The 20497-nt window shown below is 48.0% G+C and overlaps 1 protein-coding gene and 1 pseudogene across 3 annotated transcripts; one reads left to right on the forward strand and one right to left on the reverse strand.

Annotated features, from left to right (window-relative positions):
- Window positions 1-320: 320 nt before the first annotated feature.
- Window positions 321-19202, forward strand: CAMK1G (calcium/calmodulin dependent protein kinase IG; the record flags this gene model as incomplete). 2 transcript variants are annotated; one of them, XM_081224926.1, is made up of 11 exons in its annotated part: window positions 321-412; window positions 5983-6111; window positions 9793-9867; window positions 11975-12113; window positions 12749-12872; window positions 14220-14295; window positions 15382-15494; window positions 16254-16332; window positions 17781-17868; window positions 18105-18529; window positions 19112-19202. In XM_081224926.1, the coding sequence occupies 11 exons, from the start codon at window positions 321-323 to the stop codon at window positions 19200-19202; spliced, it is 1431 nt and encodes a 476-aa protein (XP_081081052.1). The 2 variants fall into 2 exon arrangements, with proteins under 2 accessions (XP_081081052.1, XP_081081053.1); XM_081224927.1 differs by lacking the exons at window positions 17781-17868; window positions 18105-18529.
- Window positions 5226-5909, reverse strand: LOC308612488 (small ribosomal subunit protein eS25-like; annotated as a pseudogene). The gene is made up of 2 exons: window positions 5891-5909; window positions 5226-5610 (listed from the first exon to the last, which is right to left on the reverse strand). The product of its transcript is annotated as a small ribosomal subunit protein eS25-like (transcript).
- Window positions 19203-20497: the final 1295 nt, after the last annotated feature.

Here is a 20497-nt window from a genome sequence, read left to right on the forward strand (position 1 = left end):
GCCCTTATGTATGTTTGTTCAAAGTGGATTTTCCACTACTAGACTCTAAACTCCATGAGCATGGGGCAAGCACAATGGGCATGCAGTAGACGGTCAATAAAATTTGTCATGGTAGTTTAAAAAGCAAGTGGAGAGAATAAGTCTTATTTTTGCCAATTACCCAGGTTTTGCTTCCAGTCCTTCCTTCCAGTTGTTACACGCAGGATGTATTTTAGATTCTTTTTACAACTTGTTCTCATCCGATTGGAGGAATTATCTGATCAGACCCTTTCTTCCCTTCCTCAAACCAAGCATCCCCAGAAGCTTCAACTCTGGAGGCAATGGGTCGGAAGGAAGAAGATGACTGCAGTTCCTGGAAGAAACAGACCACCAACATCCGGAAAACGTTCATCTTCATGGAAGTGCTGGGATCGTGAGTCCTGGGGCGGAGGATAGGGTGGCTGGGCTGCCTGCTGTGGGGAGTCGGAAAAGAGTCATCCTGGGCCAGCAGAGAATGATAAACTGGGCTGAGGCTGCTGTAACACTATCTCAATAGCTCTCAGGGAATAGAGTAGGGGCTTCAGGGGGTAGATTAGGGAAAGGCATCTTGGGATAATACAGAGAACAATCCAGCCCTTTCCCCAGGGTTCTGCCTCCTTACCCCAAGAGGCCCCCGCCCTGCTTCCAGATCTGTGACAACTTGTGAGTCCTGCCCTGGTTGCAGGAAAGAGGAGTTCTGGAGCATCTCTGGAGACTCAGTGACTCTAGAACCTTCCTGGGCCTCCTCACCCAGCTTCCTCATTTCCCCCCTGTAGCGAACAGGTCAAACCCACTGTCTGCTATAGACAGAAAAAGGAGCTTCTGATGCTTGGAGAGTGGATGGGTTACACACACCTGAATCGGCTCCCACCACCACCATCCTTTCTGCTCCATATTTAAGTACCGTGTTGGAAAAATAAAGTCACACTGTAGCCAAACTCCTGCCAGCCTCTGGGGTGTCTGTTCCTTCCCCCTTGACAATGATTACATGGCTGGTGGAGCAGAGACAGCCTGTCTGGAACTGACTCTCCACTTAGTCCTACCCCTCCTCCGAGAGGTCACAGCCTCTGACACAGGCTGGCACCCACTCCAGGCCACCGGCTCCCATGGCTTCAGAACCCAAGCTGGTCAGCTAATTAGTCTGGGCTAATTGGGCTGGGGACATGAGGGGCCCTTAGTGGGCTGTCCACTCAAGCCAGCTTTCCCTTTAGCCAAATTGGCTAAGTTTAACCCCCTCCGCCTGGCTAGGAGGCAGTGACCTCAGGCAGCGATAGCTGCCTACACTCTCTTTGCAGCCGTAAAGGGGTCAGCTCGGCCCTGAGAGGAGGCCTCTGAGCCCTCCCATCCCAGGCGAGGGTGACACTCCGCACACAGGAGGATCTCAGCGGCCGCCCTGGTCATCAGAGCCTCCACCCTCCATGGAGGGCCATTGTCGAGATGGGGTTGGCTAGAGAGGGGATTTTGGGCAGGAGAGAGAGACAACGCTCATGCGTGAATCTGAAATGATTTGCTAAGCAGCCCAAAAATCCAGAGAAGGAGAGAGAAATAAGCCCAGGTTGACAAGAGCGTACACACCAACTGCTCAGATTTGTGCTATAGGATTCTGAGAGGCAGCACATGCCACCCTTACAGAGTTCAGTGAGGTCTGCCAAGCAGCTTTGAAACCCAGGAGGACGTTGGAGCCACCTGGGGAGCTTATGCCTCTAACTTTTAACTGTGAAAATGTTTAAGTAAAGGAAAGATGAAATAATAGCACAGTGAACTCCGATATACTCACTGACTAAATTCAATAGTGGTTAACATTTTACTAATTTGTTTTACATACACACGAACACACACGAACACACACTGCATTGAACAATTTGTAAACAACTTGCAAACATCATGACACTTCACCTCTGAGTCCTCTGTCGGCCCTGCCTAAGAGGCATTTTAGTCTAGGGAATTTTTGAAAAAATACAGGTTCCTGGTCCCAGACTACTAAGCTGAAATTTAAGGGGCTAGGATCCAGTGGCCAGGCATCTATATATGTATTTTTTTTTAATTATTTATTTATTTGTTTTTGGCTGTGTTGTGTTTTCATTGCTGCATGCAGGCTTTCTCTAGTTGCGGTGAGCAGGGGCTACTCTTCATTGCACTGTGCATGCTTCTTATTACAGTGGCTTCTCTTATTGCGGAGCACGGGCTCTAGGCATGTGGGCTTCAGTAGTTGTGGCACGTGGCTTCAGTAGCTGTGGCTCGCAGGCTCTAGAGCACAGGCTCAGTAGTTGTGGCGCATGGGCTAAGTTGCTCCACGGCATGTGGGATCTTCCTGGACCAGGTATCGAACCTGTGTCCCCTGCATTGGCAGGTGGATTCTTAACCACTGCGCCGCCAGGGAAGTCCCAGGCATCTGTATTTTAAGTGTTGCTGGTGGCTCTAATGTACCCAGCCCAGCACTCATTTGAGGGAAGCAGGTGGACAAGACAGGGCAAGTCACAGCTGTTGCAGCAGCTAAGGCTGAACAAAAGCTAAGAAGAAGTCACCTCTGTGGTGCTCAGGATGGGGACAGGCAGCCCCAGGCTGCAGACCCCACAGAGTTACCCAGGTGACGTGCTCTCCACAGCGGGCAGCTAGACAGAGCTGATTCCCGTGTTCAGGAAGCACCAGAATCCCATGACAAAGGCCCCTTTCCTCTAGTCCTCAGCTCCTCTGGAACAACCCACCAGGGAAAACAGGCTTTTGTGAAATCTGCCCAGATGCCACCCACAATTTCAGGGCCCTGGGCAGCTGTAGGGACACTGGGCAAAACTCATCCATTACAGAGGGTACATCACCCAAGTCCCAGGCCTCCTCCTTTCACTGCCAAGGAAGAGATTTTTCTTCTTGGTTCCTCCCTTCCTCCTCCATCACCCAGGCTCCCAGCAAGAGCAGAGAGCTATTCAGAGCAGGAAACGCAAATCAAGATCTATTGCAGCAAGTGCTTGCTCCTGGCTCTGAAGCCTCTGTCCATCTTGCCTTCTGACCCAAACAACCTTGGCCACTCAAAACTAGCTCTCTGCTCCCCAGTCTGAAAAATGGCACAATTAAGTCTTCTAATCCCTCTCCCCTGTCCCTGCCACACCCACACCCACACACACACACACACACACACACGCACACACACCACACCTCCCACCCCTGCACACACGCACAATGCAAGGCAGCCTGAGCCAAAAGAGCAGTAATTACCACAACATTGCACAACCCTAGGAGATACCACAAACTGCAGGATCCCCCAGGAAGGTTTGATCTCATTTTACACGTGGACCCAGAGTGGGTGTCAGCTTTGAAATCAGGGGACCATCCATGTGTGGTTCTAAAGATACAGGTGAAAGGGGAGAAATCTGAAGGTGGACCCAAGAACATCACAGGTGGAAGGAATCTTTAAGGCCATGTGGTACAACTCTCCTTTTACAATAAGGAAAGCGGGGTCTCAAGATGAGTAGAACACACAGATAATCCCCGTCCAAACTTCCTCCCCATCCATCCATCCTTCCTTCCACCCATCCACCCATCCATCCATCACACAAACACTGACCACTTTCCACATGCTGCCAGGCGCAGGACCTGGTGCCCATCCACATTTGTCTCCCCTCGTTCCCTGCCTCACACTCTAGCAAAAGAGGCTGGATTACCGGAGGCAGCCCCGCCTCTCCCTGCTGTCTTGCACCTCTAGGCTTTTTCTCATGCTTCTTCCCCACCCCCACCTGAAACATCACTTCCAACTTGCTTTTTCCCTAGGCTAACTCTCATTGATCCCTTAAAACTGAGCTCAGTGTGTTCTTAAGTCAGAGGGCCACAAATGATGTGCTTCTCCGCCATCCCAAGTGGTCAGTTTGGACACATTAGGGAAAAGCGCCCTTTTCTCTAGCTTGCTGTCCAGAGTGAAAATGTTCTTATAATTATTGTATGAAAAGGTACAGTGGCTCCAAGGTGATGGCCTCTGCTGGAATTGTACAGTGTGTAACCGCCCAACCATAGCAGAGGCCCTGTCTGAAGTGTCCATTTTCTGTGGTCTCATAATACTTCCCGCTGATCTGTGTCTCTCATGCTAGATTCTAAGCTAGACCAGTACTAATCCCAGTGCCTAACACGGAGAGGTTCTGTCAGCTCAACAAGCATTCATGTAATTTTTCAAAGTGAATGTTAATTGCTCATTTGTCTGTGCTCTTCACTAATTTACAGGCTCCTTGAGAGCAGAAACACTTCCCTTTTTATCTCTAGTGTCTAAGATTCAGTAGGTGCTCAATAAATCTTGATTAGAGGGACGAGTGAATGAATGAATGAATGAATAGAGCAAGCTCTGAAGGCTCTAATTAACTCAGTTCCAAGTGCAGCTGGGGGAAACAGGAAACACCAAGTATTTTCTAATGCAGATTCTGAATGTCCTTACACAAGCTTGATTGCTATTGGGGCTTCATGCTAGAATCCCCAGATGGCTGGGGAGAGAGGATGGCTCAGCTATTTCCTCACCTAAACTCTATCGCCTCTTGTTATGATCAGGTGTTCTCCCTACTGGTATTCAAATAATAATAGTACTAATAAGAATAATAGTATCTAGCACATGTAGTTTACTAGATCTCAGGAAAACTTTTATGCACTTATATCTATAACTCAGGTACTCTTCTAAACAACCTTATGAATCAGATACTATTGACATTCTCACTTTTCAGATGAAGAAGCTGTGCATATGGAATTTAAGTGAATTGTTATCCAAAAAGCTGAGGTTCTAACGTGGGTTCCATCAGGCTCCAGCATCCACTATTTGTTAACTGCTGTTATGGCCTTGTCTCCGGAGGACCCCCTTGAACCAAGAAGCCTGCAATTTGGAATCCTACCCTGTGTTCCCATTGGGTTCCATCCTTTCTGTCTTCAGACAGCCTGCCCAGAGCTGCTGAGTTCCGTTTTGTCCTCACATATCCTACTGAGCAAGAGGATGCTCACCTCCCTTGCCGCTAATCATTGGTTCAGGGCAATCATCACTATCTAAAACAGATACAAGAGTCTTTTTTCTCTCACTGTCAGAGCCCTGTCTCCCAGTGCTACTTCTAACTGCCACACAGTGACCACACAGCACACCACATTGGGAGAAGCCAAGTAAATTGACTCTGCAGTGGCCTCTCTCTTTTTTTTTTTTTGATTTAATAAAGTTTTATTTTTCAAAATGTACAGTTGGTGGGACCTGTTCATGCATCTTCACCAGCAGCTGGGGCATCTCAACCCTTGGTGTTTCTGGTGTAAATTACTTGAGCTCTATGCTTTGAAACCAGCTTAAAAATCCTTTACTAAGGAGCTCCTGAAGGGCTGCCCTGGCCAGGGAACCAGGAAGCTTCAGTCTCTCAGAGACCACAGCTGGGGTTATAAGCTTCCAGTTGGGAACTTCTTTACGGAGTTTCTCATATGTTGCTTTGTCAAACAAGACTAGGTTATTGAGCTTGTCCCGAACTTTGCCTTTGGACCACTTCTTCTTTTTGGCCTTGCCCCCAGATTTGTTCACTGGGCTTCTGTCTTTCTTGGCCCACTTTCCAGCATCTTTCTTCTTCTTGTCGTCCTTGGACAGCAATAGTGAAGCTGGGAGAGCAAGTGCTATCACTGCCGCCTTGCTGAGATCAGCAGTGGCCTCTCTTTAATGGGTTTGCCAAGTGGAGAAATCTCCAGAGCTAAAGCAGTTTCTGGGAACCATTCCCAACTTATGGAACTAGGCAAGAGCAGCTGCCTAGTCCCTGAGTCTGTAATAGAATCTTTTCTTTCCCATGTGATAGGTGAAAGAAAGAACACAAGGCCATGTCAGATGGGGTCTGCCATGGATACGGCTCCACGGGGTGCCCATGATGACAATGAAATGACTTACCAGTCACACATTCTTTCATCTACAAATTTTGCCTCCAGCAATGTTCTCTACCGGCCAGTACTAATTTTTATCTCTTGGTGTCTTCTACTCAGAGGAGCTTTTTCAGAAGTTTTCCTGGTGAAGCAAAGGGTAACTGGGAAGCTCTTTGCCCTGAAGTGCATCAAAAAGTCGCCTGCCTTCCGGGACAGCAGCCTGGAGAATGAGATCGCAGTGTTGAAAAAGTGAGTGGGTCCTAGGGTTGGTCGAGTGCAACCGTGGGATCACAACATTTCCTTCACAAATTACCTTCGAGAAGGACTGGGGCTGAATTTGCACACCCAAAGGTATTACTCCCTTCGATTGAGCTAATGGGTCAGTTTGATCCATCAGCTCTATTAGCCAGACAGCTGTCTTGGCTGATTTTCTTTTTTTTTTTTTTTTTTCAGCAAATTAACTAGTGATCAACTGATAGCAGAGTTGGTTTGTGTACATAAACCACAGGGTAATTAGCTCAAAGGACTAAAAATCAATTGAGGGCCAACACCAGGAAGAATCAGTAATTAAGGAAGCAGCACAAGATTTGGAAATGAGCCTCAGTTTCTTCCAAAGCAAATGCAGGTTCAGCACTCCGACTATCATGAGGGAGCTGACACGAACAAATCATCAAATGTTTAGAGCGGGACTCATAAAACAAACCCTTGCGGAGCCCCTATGGTGAGCCAAAAGTTTATTAGGCATCAAGACCACAAGGATGAAACCAACAAAATTCCTTACCCTCAGGAGCTCGCGTTTTGTGAACAGAGTCAAAGGTGCCCATAAGTAACACCAGTCCCATTGGATGTGAGCCACACAGCAAAAGGCAGAGTTCAGAGGAGACAGAAATACAGGTTGCCTATATGTGTGTTTTCACGAGTATGTGTTTTAGGTACATTTTCAAAGAAGACAGACCTTGATGGATGAGTAGAATTTTGTGGAGGCAGGAGGGGCAGTACAGAAAGGGAAGTCTGTCCAAGAGTAACATAAACTTTAACATAGAATCATGGACGGCAAGGGATATTAGGGGAGAGGTACAACTGGAAGCCCTTGAACTGAGAGTGAGTACCGTCAAGGGACAGGAGATGAAATTAAAATGGTCAAGTGGGATCTGATAATAAAGGGTCTTAGATGCTGTGATAAAGAATGTTGACTTTATTCTGTGGGCAAAGAAAAGTCATCAAAGGATTTTAAGTCAAAAGTCCCATGATCAGATTTATATTTTAGAGCCATCCCTCTTAAGCATGGTGGTGGAGGATGGATTGGAGGATGCCAGCCTGGAGGACAGGACACCAATTGCCAGACTTTCTCAATAATCGAGGCAAGGGATGAGGATGCAAGCAAAGGTAGTGGCAAGATCACATGGTGGCAAGAAGACTGGGTTCAAGAAATCTTTCAGAGAGAGAAGTGATCAGGTTTGGGGGTTGGCTGGTAGGAGTGTAAAAAAGAAAAGCATTAAAAAGACCCGGAGAAAGTAGGATCTCAAAGAGATATTTGTACACCCACGTACATAGCAGCATTATTCGTAATAACTAAACCATGGAAGCAACTCAAGTGTCCATCAGTGGATGAACGGATAAGCAAAATGTGGATATACATGCAATGGAAGATTGTTCAGTCTTTAAAAGGAAGGAGATCCTGCAGTATGTTTGCAACATGGATGAACCTTGGGGACATTATGCTAAAAGAAATTAGCCAGTCAGAAAAAGATACGTACTGTATGATCCCACTTATATGAGGTACTTAGAATAGTCAAAATCATAAAGACAGAAAGTAGACTGGTGGTTACCAGAGGCTGGGGGCAAGGAATATCAGGGAGTTATTGTTTAATGGGCATAGAGCTTCAGTTTCACAAGATGAAAACAGTTATGGGGATGGACAGAGGTGATTTTTGCACAATGATGTGAACGTATTTGATACCGCTGAACTGTACACTTAAAAAATGGTTAAAACGGAAAAAAAATGTTTATCATGAAATATATCAAAGTGTAAATAAAATATATATGTATAATTTAAGGAAAAAGAAAAAAGACCCTGAGATTGAGCTGTTATGCGGACAGTCATATCATTACTTGGGAGTGCAAATGAAAAGGATGTGTAGGCTGAGAGGAAATAGAAATTGGTTGCAATATATTGAATATAAATATCCACCTACCTCTACATATATTGAATAAATATCCACCTCTCTCTACATAGAGGTAGGCGTCTGGTAGGATGTTAGAGATGTAGGTCTGGGCTTCAGGGATATTAGGGTAGAGACTGTAAACTCATTGAGAGCAAGGACTAAGAAAGATGGTCTTTCTTATCATTGCATTGTATCACCAGTCTCTAACAGCATAGGTGCTCAATAAATATTTGTTCAGTGAGTAAATCATCGATAAATTACTGTTAGCATCGTCAGATTATAAATGTAGTTGAATCCATCATGTAGCCACTGCATGGGGTCTGTATTTTTTTTAATATCTTAAAGATGCTAGCTACTATTGATTATGTGTTTTCTATTTCCCCAGGCACTGTACTAAGCATTTTACACATCTTATCTCTTTTCATCTTGATATAATTCTATGGGAAAGATGTACTTTACAGACAAGGAAAGTGAGGCTTAGAAGATCTGAGTAAACCAGCCAAGGTTACCCAGCTAGTAAGTGCCTGAGTCAGACCTGAACTCAGGTCCAACTGACTCCGAGTCTAAGTTAACCCTTGTGCTGCACAGCCTTGAGTAAAACTTCTTAGAGACTTTTCTCCTGGATGGGCATGCACAGAGATGCTGCCTAGAAACCAACCCCGCAGCTAATATGATTATTCTGCTTGCCTCAGCCTCTGAGTAATCCCAGACAAAGGTAATCCAGGGCAAGGTTTCTTGACCTCAGTGCTATTGACATTTTATTTTTTTTTATATCTTTATTGGAGTATAACTGCTTTTCAATGTTGGTTAGTTTCCTCTGTACAACAAAGTGAATCAGCTATATGTATACATATATCCCCATATCCCCTCCCTCTTGTGTCTCCCTCCCACCCTCCCTATCCCACCCATCTAGGTGGTCACAAAGCTTCGAGCTGATCTCCCAGTGCTATGCAGCAGCTTCCCACTAGCCATCCGTTTTACATTTGGTAGTGTATATATGTCAGTGCTACTCTCTTACTTTGTTCTTGACATGTTAAACCAGCTAATTCTTTGTTGTGTTGAGGGCTCTCCTGAGCACTGTAGGATGTTTAGCAACTTTCCTGTCTCTACCTACTAAATGCCAGGAGCATTTCCCCCCTCCCCAATCGTGACAGTCAAAAATGTCACTAGATATTGTCAAAGGTCCCCTCAGGGACAAAAGAGCCCCTGCTTAAGAATCACTGATCTAAGGCATCCCACCGAACTGACCCTCAACATGAGCATTTGTCTTACTTCTCACAATATCCTGGAACAATAATTTTGCAGCACTTCCTCCATGGTTACCCATGAGGAGGCTTAGCTAACCAAAATCCCACCTGTTGAGGGATCACACTTCATGCGATGTTTCTGAAGGAGACCTGGATACCCATTTTGTAGAATAACCTAGTGATCGATGCTCCCCTAGCCTCCCTCAGTTCTTTTAACTTTCTCTTTTGGTAAAGTTTAAAGAGATTCCTGGAGTGACAATGAAGTATTTGTTCTCTGAAGGCACGAGGATCAATTACCCATTCAAAAATATGAACTGAACACCATTCTGGGAATCTTTTCTCTGGAATTTCTTTGTGACTGCCTACTTACTAGGAAGGCTTCACAAGGACCCTATCTTCCTAAACATTGTCAGCAATAGTCTCTGAAAGAAATAAAAGTCTAGCTGGGCTAGATCTGCATTCTTTGTCTGGATAACCTGAACCATATAACTTTCTCCATTACCCTTACTCTTCCTCAGGATCAAGCATGAAAACATCGTGACCTTGGAGGACATCTATGAGAGCACCACTCACTACTACCTGGTCATGCAGCTGTAAGTAGAAGGTGACCTGCTTCTCCACACATGTCTTGCGGGGCCTTAGAGGACTAGAAGAGGTTGGTCGGTGATGAGGGAAAGATGGTGATTAAAAGACAAATCAGGAATTAGTGCAAGAGACCCTGAAATGCCAAGAGTTCCTTCTGGTCATGGATGTGTTCTGAGTGGACCAAGGGGTAAAACTAGGGCTGATGATTGAGTTGGTATGTACCAATGTAACCTTACCACTTGTTAAAATATTTCCTACTGGTCAGCAAATAGCTGTGGCCCTAACCTGTCCATCCTTCCCTGCTTCCCTATACCCCCAACTTTCTGGACCTCCCCACAACCCTACAATTGAAGGGGTAATGCCTGACATAGCAGGAGGCCTCCAGAACCCTTCTCTGGCACCATAGCTTGAGTCCATTTTGACCAGTCAGTCTATGTCCTCTTAACCGGGCATTAAATATTTTAACATCCTCCAGGGTAAAATTACCATGGAAGTAGAAGCCACAGGTAGAGAGTTATCAATTCAATAGAAAGAATGACTTTCTCAAAAGAGAGGCACCCAATGTTAACAATAAGCTGATACTGTGTGTGTACCCATGTGTAGGACAGAAATGGTGCCCCATTAGAAAGGTGTCCATGTCACTGTCATATCCAAATAAGAGCTATGCCTGAGAGTGACTACTATAGGGCTGGTCAGTGCTCCTGAGGGCTCAGCCTTAGGCTCAGAGATGCTTCTGTGTATAAAGTACACACACACACACACACTCACACTCACACACACATCACCCAGCAATCTCAGCACAGCTGGATACAATGTTTTTGACTGATAGGCTGATTCCTCAGAAATTTTAATGAGCTAACTCAGGCTATTAACTCCTGGGCTCACCTGAGGCCCAGTGAATAGTGGTAGCAAGCAGTCAAGGTAGTGAGCTTGGAGGGGCCCAGAGCAGCACTAACAAGTAAGCAGGGACCATGTGGCACCTTAATGAAGCCAAGTCAACAGAATTAGCACACAGTCATCCAGGTAGAAAGGTGGGCAGGTTTAGATGTCACCAAAGTACGTCAAGCCTCCTAGAGCACCAGCTCCAGGACCCAGGCCAGTCTGAGTCAGGAATTCATACCTGTGTACAAAGAGCATCTTTCTCATGGGCCTCTAGCTCCCATAGCAGAGCCCAGAGCTTCAGGACAGAAACAAAAGGAGTAGGACTGTGTGCATTTTGATTAGAGAAATTCTACTTCCTTATTGCTGCATGGTGCTGTCACGTGTGCATATTCACAACCAGTGTCACTTGCAGAAACTACAGGGAATCAGGTTACATCATAATATATAGAAATAGTAAGAAAGTGACAAAAAATAAAACAGTCTGTCTTAGGAGGGAGTGAGTTCTCTGCCACTGATGTGTTCCAGTACTGTCTAGAAAAATTGGCAAAAATAGTGGAGAGAACGTTCAAAACATGGGGGTTGGGCCTGATCTTAAAGCTCCTCTGAATCCTCAGATACCATACCATGTGAGCCTAAAAACACTATTACTATTAGAGTCACTCTATGACTCTACCTCATAATTTCAGCTTTAGGTAGCTCAACTTTCCAAAATGAAGAAAGAAATCCTGGCATAAGCCCAGTTAGCCTCATCTGCACTTCCTTCTCTTTCCTACTTCGTCTGATTTCAGCTTCACCTCTCCCTTGCATCATGGCTTCCTGTGTCCTAGGCCAGGAAAGACGGCAGCTAAGAAATGTGTCCACAGGAAGCAATTATTGGCTTCCTTTTTTTTTTTTTTTTTTTGACGTATAGTTGATTTACAATGTTGTGTTAGTTGATTATTGGCTTCTTGCAAAACCCTAACCAGAGGCATTTTGCATTAAAAAAAAAAAAAAAGTTTCCAGGGAGAAGTCAATGGTTGACCCAAATAAATGACTCCCTAGTGATATCATTCCAGGTACCCAAAGAATGTGTTCTGAGGTTGGAGTAGTTCTCCCTGCACCCCTCCAATCACAGTCTGTGGGCACTTGCCTGTTCCACCAAAGCTGTGCCCCCAGGGCTACAGAACAAATGAATTCATGTCCCTTTGACCTGAAATAAGTACTGGATTCCTGCACTTGCCCCTGTGCCTGCAGTGTTTCTGGTGGGGAGCTCTTTGACCGGATTCTGGAACGGGGTGTCTACACAGAGAAGGATGCCAGCCTGGTGATCCAGCAGGTGTTGTCAGCAGTGAAATACCTCCACGAGAATGGCATCGTCCACAGAGACTTAAAGGTGCCAAGGCGGGGCCCTCAGTGGGAAACAGGGAATGACCCTTTAGGAAGCTGCATGAGTCATGGGACGTCTAAGCTCTGTAAAATGAGAGGGTTAGAGTAGCTCATCCCTCAGATTCTAAAACAAATCTTGGGTGACTGAACAATCATTGTTCATTTGCACATCAGCCTTTTCCTGAACTTTTCACTAGGCCTCACCCTACTAGGTTACCAAAATAATCCACACATTTCTTGAATTTAGCCACAGTCAAATTTAATAAATACTTATTGAAAGTCAACATTGCAACAGACACCTACCAGACTTTTGAGAGATCAGAGAAAATAGACTAAGGGTTGGTTTCCTCAACAAGCAAAACAGTCTTAGGGTAGTTAGGGATGAGAAGAGGGAAGGGTTAGTACATTAATAGTTATAAAGCTAAGCAAAGTCAGGGCCAAAACCAAAAGTCAAGGTGCTGGGTTAGAGGGGTTGAAGGTCCTGTAGGACGCAGGAAGGAAGAATGGAGGGAGATTAGTCTGGCTTTGAAGTCAGGAGCACAGGATGCAGCTCCCTAAGAAATTATATAACGGGGGAAGGAAAGTGATTCTTGTTTCAGGTGATTATATCCTGTATTACATGATATTCCTCTTCACCCATAGCCTGAAAACCTGCTGTACCTCACCCCTGAGGAGAACTCTAAGATCATGATCACAGACTTTGGCCTCTCCAAGATGGAGCAGAATGGTGTCATGTCCACTGCCTGTGGGACCCCAGGCTACGTGGGTGAGTCTAGGAACAGAAGGGAGGTTGACCAGTTGGCTACATTCCACCACATGGATGTTATTCATGAAGAAGGATTGTTGTAAGGAGACAGGGTTCAATTTCAGGGGTGATCCTGGTAGTACAGTCGCTTATGAGGTTTAGGGCCAGCCAATCCATCTGGACCCTCCTGCTCACAAATCCTACATCTTCAAAGGCATCCTACCCCTGAGCCTTCCCACTCCTCCTATCTGTACTTTTGCTCTCACTTTTGCAGACAGACTCCCTGCCTTTATCTAGACCAGGGGCAGAGAAAAGATCACAAACCCAGAGATGAGTACATTGCTGAGAGGTTGGCCATTAGACCTCCTTCTACTTTCTCCTAGTCTGGAGAAGACCTCAGCCCCCCAGCTGGTGGTATCCTGGAGGCACAGTATTGTGTTTGAATCTGAGGAACTCAAATATGGGTCCCCAAATATACACACAAGAAAATACCCTAGGAAACTGGCAGAAGTGGGGCCTCCTGCCTAACAGCCCTATAGGCTTCCAGGGCCCCCCAAAAGGTGAGAGCAGGCAGGGTACCAGGAGAGAGCATTCATGGGATCTAGGAGGGAGAAAGCCAAAACTCAGAGCATCCACTACTGCCCCTTCCCTCTTAGCCACTCATCACCTGATTGGGGCTGGGAGTGGGAAGCAGAACCCTGACTCAACAGAGGGAATCTTCTCTCTCCCCAAAAGAGAGGTTGGTCACTTACCAGCACGTATTGAGTCCATTGGATACAAATCCCTGGTATCTGGGATAAATGCAGACAGCAGCTCACTACTGCCCTAGAGCTCCTAATCAGAGGAAGACATGGCCCATTCCCTCACGGAGCTCTTGATCTGATGGGGTAGGAGCTAACAGAGCCTGATGGGACAGTTATGACTCAATGGAAGTCCTCAATTAATGGAACTTCTGCTTTCAGGGAGATCCCAATCTAGTGGGAGAGACAGCCTTTGCCTTGCAGATTTCCCTGTCTGAAAGGAGACACAAGGTCCCTGTACTGGGGGTCCCCCATCTGAGTGGGGAGATATAAGCCCTGCCTCCAGAGAGTACTCAGTCTAATGGGAAAAACATAGCCCTGGAGATCCCCAGTCTGATGGGGGAGTCATAGGCCCTGTCATGGGAACTTTCAGTCTGATGGAGGAAGATTTCGTCTGCTGGGAAAGACACAATCCCTGCCCTAGGGGAATTTTCAGTCTTAAAAAACAACACTACCCCAGGTGCTACCCTAGTCCTCTTCGCTAAGCTGCTTCCTGACAATTGTCCCTCACCCGTCAGCCTTTTCTCTTGCCCCGCTCAGCTTTGACTCTGCCTTTGGTTTGCTGCAGCTCCGGAAGTGTTGGCCCAGAAACCCTACAGCAAGGCTGTGGATTGCTGGTCCATTGGCGTCATCACTTACATACTGTGAGTAGAAGCTGGCATTGGCTCAGTTCCTGAAGAACCTCAGAGCCTGCTCACCCTTTCTTCTCTCCTCCCCATCTCAGCTCCTTGAGCAGCATCCACCTCCAAAGTACATGCATGTACACACGCACACACACATGTGAACACACACACGTGCACACACACACACTTATGCACACAGCTCCAAAGGCTCTTGTCCTGATCTCCACCAGGTTATAAAAACAGAGCTCAGTGTGAACCCACTGTTCAGTCACATGGCACTCCATCTTTAAGCACCCCACCCCCATTTACTGTCTATAAATGTATTGAGTCCCACTCTGTGGAATGAGCAATAAAAGAGAGAGAAGCCAAGCTAAGCTCAGAAGCCAAGTGGGCAAAATGTTCACATCTCAGATTTCTCTCCTGGCAACGTCAGCCCAAGGCAAAATGATGGCCTGGATGAACCCAAACCTGGTCACTGCTCCTCTCCACACGTTCTCAGGCTCTCCCTTCCAAACCTGCTCACCGCCTCTTCCCCAGCATCCCTTCTCACCTATAGCAAACTTTGCTCTTATGAAAATAACCTGCGATTAGTCATTTACTCCTTAGTGTGGATGCATTTCTCTATTTCCTCACCTTATGTTGAATAATGCTTCTCTTCATTCATCTACTCAACAAATATTCATTGACTGTCTGCTCTGTGCCAATCAGTGGTTTAGGTACTGAAGAATGACGAACAAACAAAGGAGCCTAAAAAATCCCTCATGAAACTTACATTCAAGTGGACATTTCTACCATCCTTCTTAAAAATATTTTATATATCCTCTGAGAGTCAGGGGAAGTATGTGGAGAGGTGGTGAGGGTTTGGGGGATATAACGTTCAAAGAGGCCTTTCAGGGTGGCCTGTTCCAAGCTTTGACTCCTGCATAAACACTTGCCAGAACCTGCATCATTCCTGAATCACAGGCAGACCCATGTCCTGGTCACACTGCTGGTGGGGACCTTTATGTTGTCTGCCTGTATATATAGTGGGAGGCTAGACAGAGGGGAGAGGTTGGCCCAGGGAGGATGGGGTCGTTCAGCAGCATGTACCTTCCTATTCCACTGCAGGCTGTGTGGGTACCCCCCGTTCTATGAAGACACTGAGTCTAAGCTGTTTGAGAAAATCAAGGAGGGCTACTATGAGTTTGAGTCTCCGTTCTGGGATGACATTTCTGAGTCAGGTAAGACCAGCCAGTGTGGAGGACAAAATAACAGGCTCAAGGCAGAGGCTGCCAAGGGACAAGAGCTTAACAAAGGATGACAGTCCTGGCTCTTGACAGTCCCTGGGGAATCTAACAGAACACACTCCAAGGAAAGTGAAGAAATCTTCATCTGGGTCAAAGGCCAAGTAAGTGATTCGCATCTCAGGTTCATGCTTTTGTTTTCCTGGAGGCAGAACCACAGTATGTCTGGTAACTGTGGAGGAGGTGGTTCAGATGAGGGGCCAGGAAGGCAGAGCCAGGCACAAGGGAGTGTTCCAGGCAGGAGTGGCAAAACCAAGGCCAAGTTTTGCCTTTCACATATCAAGATCAGGAGTCTGCAATGTCTGTGTGTGGGAAGGTTATCAGTGTTTGTTGTTGGGTCCATTAAGTGGGGATCAGAGCTGGGATAAGCTAGCATTCACACGAGTGCCCATGTGCGGTGCTGGCCCCTGACTGGTGCAAACGTGCACCTGCATGGCATCAGGCACGTTGGTGCCTCGTGCCCAGAGATGTATCTACAGTGCTGGGTGGGTGACACGGCTGCATAGAGCCTTTCTGGTGGTTTGTGGTGGGTTGTTGTTAGGTGGTTTGGTTTTTTCTCTCTTTCAAGACTCTTAAAATTGCCTCTTTGGAAGATGAGCTAAAGATGCTTTCAGTGCCACCCACCAGCCTGGAAGTGAATTTCCATCAGTCATGAAATCTGGTCCTTATCTGTTGTATCTTTGATTGCTCCCCCAGCCAAGGATTTTATTTGCCACTTGCTGGAGAAGGACCCGAATGAGCGGTACACCTGTGAGAAGGCCTTGAGGCACCCCTGGTGAGTGAGGAATGGGGGATGGGCTCTAGACCCTCACCTGTCTTTCCGCAAACACCATGCTGACTCGTTCACAGCGTGTTTCCCTGGAGTCTGCTTGCCCTAGCGGTTTACTGGGTGACATCCAAAGGGCACAGACCAGATCCAGCTAGAGAACAAAATAGCATTTAAGTAAGTGGATTCTGACCCAATGGTGGCAGCTGGGTCCTCTAGTCAAGTTCAGGAGGCAGATACAGCTAGACAGGTAACTTTGCCCTGTTCTTAAGAGCATCATTTTACTCTGGGGTCAAAGTCTGTTCCATGCAAAGTGCTTTGAGAACAATCACAAAGCAACCAATTGGTAAAGCAGGTAAATAAAGTCTTGAAACACTTCTTTTTTTCATGCTACACCCCTGCTGGGAAATTTACAAGCTCCCCAATTCCCACCACAGCAAGCCTAGGTTTTCCCTAATCTGGCCTGACCCGTTACCTCCAAATTCATTTCTCAGGATTCCCAGCGTACCTTCTGTATTCCAGAAAGGCCTAATAGCTATATTGATCTCCCTGCCCTCCCCCGCCTTCTAAACCAAGTTTTTTCCACATTACACCTTGGGTCATACCATTCTCACCACATCGAATGCCCTGCCTGGGATGTAGCATTCTTCAGGATCCGCAGCAGTTTTTGTCCTTCTCTGAAGCCCTGCCTCCTGCAGTCTGGACAGACCTCCCATCTTTCCTTATCCATGACACAGCTCACCATGAATTACTCTAGTTCATGGCATGAAACAAGGCTTCCAACCTACACTGTAAGCCCCTAGCGATCAGGGCCATGTCTGTTACTTCTCTGGGTCCCTTAGTACCTAGAAAATACTATGTACATGGCAAGTGTCTGAGGGACACTTAGAGATGGATGAATAACAGGCTGAGGGGACAAGAAAAGGGCAGCCTGTATTGGGTGGCTTTACTGAGGAAGGTTTGCAGGAGAAGGTGGGTTCTGAGCAAAGTTTTGAGCCAAAGGATGGTGACAGCCCAAACACCCTCTGACATGAGGTGGGGGGATGGGGTCAGTAAACTTTTTTTCTATAAAGTGCCAGATAGGAAATATTTTAGGCTTTGCTGGCCATATCGTCTCCATGGCAACTACTCAATCTGCCCGTTGCAGCTCGGAAGCAGCATAGCCCATGGCTCAATGAATGGGCGTGTCTGTGTCCCAGCAAGATCTTATTTACAAAAGCAGGCAATGAGTAGATTTGGCCCACAGGCTATAGGTTGCCCACCCAGCTCTAAAGCAAGTTTCTAAAGCATAGGCCCCCTATGACCTGCCCGGCGGAAAGAGGAGCCCTGGCTCCAGCCCTTTCCTAGCTCCGGCAGTCTGCTCAGTTTACCTTGGACCTGCATGCCCAGCCCCCTGCCCAACTCCTGGCTGAGTCCCTGTAACCACCACTAGACAGGGGTCCCCTCCACGTCCACAGGATTAACGGAAACACAGCCCTCCACCGGGACATCTACCCGTCAGTCAGCCTCCAGATCCAGAAGAACTTTGCCAAGAGCAAGTGGAGGGTGAGTTGTCCTCTCCAGGAGGCGGGCAGGCTGTCTAGGCCCTGGAGGCTGGGCTAGGGCAGCTGGGGGAGGGGCTTTCCTTGGGGTCTCCCAGCAGACCCTGGAGTTCCCTGAACCCTCTCTGAAATGAGAAGTGCACACATCGGTTTCAAGAGGTCCCAGGGCAAAGGGAAAGCTTAAACCTCACGGCCCTCTGAGGATGGAGACGGCCAGAGACTGGTCTCGTGTCTCCTCAGCAAGCCTTCAACGCAGCAGCCGTGGTACACCACATGCGGAAGCTGCACATGAACCTGCACAGCCCAGGTGTCTGCCCGGAGGTGGAGCACAGGCCACCCATCACTCAAGCCTCTGAAGCCTCAAGACCCAGCTCCCCTGAGATCACCATCACCGAGGCACCCGCCCTGGACCAGAGTGTGGCCCTCCCTGCTCTGACCCGGCTGCCCTGCCAGCATGGCCTCCGGCCCACTGCCCCTGGGGGCAGGTCCCTCAACTGCCTGATCCACGGCTCCCTCCGCATCAGCAGCAGCCTCGTGCCCATGCAGCAGGGGCCCCTGGCTGTTGGGCCCTGCGGCTGCTGCTCCAGCTGCCTGAGCGTCGGGACCAAAGGGAAGTCCTCCTACTGCTCTGAGCCCACACTCCTCAAAAAGGCCAACAGAAAACAGTACGTAATTTCAGCCAAAGCCCAAGGCCTAGCCCTGCTCAGCCTGGGTCTGAAAGAACTCAGGCAATGGAGCTGAAAGAAATTGACCAAAGAGCCTCTCCCATTTGGGGGCAGCTCTGTAGGGTGGAAGAGCTCTGGATGGGGGGGTGGGGAGGAGGGGATCAAGGGAAATGCCTCCAGTCCTGTCCCCACCCCTCACCAGCTGTGTGGCCACTGTCATTTCAATCCATATCTCTGTTTCTAGTTTGCTCATCTGTAAAATGGGTTGATTGGATCATACCTGCTCAGCCTGCCCCACAGAGGTACTGTCAAAGTTTAGTGAGGCAACAGGGATTATAAATGCCTGCAGAAAGCTGGGTAGATGTGAGTGGTGGGCGTTAGATTCCTTGAGCTTCCAGGGCCTCTGTGTTTCGGGGGGACATTGGGGGCTCGGTTATCTCATTCATCTTTTCTATAAAGGCTCGTACTTTCTGAACCTCATAAAGGGAGGGCTGAGCGGCAGCCACTGGCACAGAGAATTATTCCAGCTCTCCTTCCTCCTCAAATACTCCATCATAGCCGGCCGCTCCATTTCCTTTCCAGGAACTTCAAATCGGAGGTCATGGTGCCAGTTAAAGCCAGCGGCAGCTCCCACTGCCGGGTGGGGCAGACTGGAGTCTGTCTCATTATGTGATCCCTGGGGCCTGTGTCTGTGTCACTACAATTTTCAGGTGAGGGAACTAGAGGGAGGAGGGCCAGGGCCGTGGGCTCAGGGGGAAATCGCAGTCACAGAGTCTCAGTGATGGGGTCCGAGGGGTACCCGAGGCGACAGCACCCCCCCACCCTGAACCCCCTTCTTCTGCAGGAGAGAGAGCTATTCTCCTCTTCTCTGCCTTTCCAAACCTGGAGTCTACGCTGCAGGGGGAAGAAGGGAGAGCAAGCCGAGCAAGACCTGATCAGGAGCAGCAGACAGCTGCCACCTGGGACAGACCCTCCCAGAAGGCCCAGGAGTGAGTCCCCAAGCGTGGAGGCCTCACCGAAACTGTGGGCGGGAGGAGCGGCATCCGAGGCTTCCAGGTCTCCCTGGCCTGCCTGCTCCGTGCCCCCAACCCTACGTGCCGTGGTTCTGCACAGTGTCCGTAGATAGCTCTCACCCAGGTCTGTGTCGTTTGTCGTGAAAAGCTTAATGGGCTGGCCCAGCTGCGTCACCATCTCCGGGCAAAGCCATATGGAGCATCTACCCAGACTCCCCGCTCAGCACACACTGGATCTTGCCTCTCCAGCCTCCGTCCTCGTAGCCTAGAATGGGCTCGTTAATGGAGTGGCCTGCGCATCTGCATGAATGACAGGCAGCTTCGTGGTCTGCTTGTGAGCTCTCCAAGTTCAAATCCTAACTCGAGGATTAGCTCCAAACCCGGCCAGCCTACACCCAGCACTCCTCTGATCCACCTCCCTCCCTGCCCCCATCCAAAAGCAGGACCACACCCTCCAAGATGAAAGAGAAAGAAACCCAAGGCAAGGTACCGTAAGGAATTATTATCCTGGCCGGATGCCCTCTACACACACGCTCAATTAAGTAAGAATTGGAAGTTGACTGTTCTTTCAGCCAGTAATTCAAATCCTGGCGCTGCTCCCCTCTCTCTCCCTGAAAATCAGGCACATTATTCTTGTCCCTTCCCAGTTTTCTGGTCTCCAGCTCCCTCCAGCTTCAGGCTCTGTGTTGTGCTGAATAAAATGAACATATTTTTTTCTATGAGGCTTCTTTTGGTTCTTCTCTAAGTCAGAAGCAGCTCAGGGGCTTCTGGGCCTTCTGGAGTGGAAAATGCACGGAGAGCTTGAGGTCAGGTAGGATCTCGCGACGGTAGGAGTGGTCGGGGGACACACAGTGGGCCAGGCACCTAGTGACATGAGCTACACGCATCAACTCATTTCCTTCTCAGAACAACCCCTTGGGGGAGGTGCCACCGGAACCCAGACAGTCCAGCCCGA

The sequence above is a fragment of the Mesoplodon bidens genome (assembly GCF_964165515.1).
Source record: "Mesoplodon bidens genome assembly, chromosome: 2".
NCBI classification, from domain to species: domain Eukaryota; kingdom Metazoa; phylum Chordata; class Mammalia; order Artiodactyla; family Ziphiidae; genus Mesoplodon; species Mesoplodon bidens.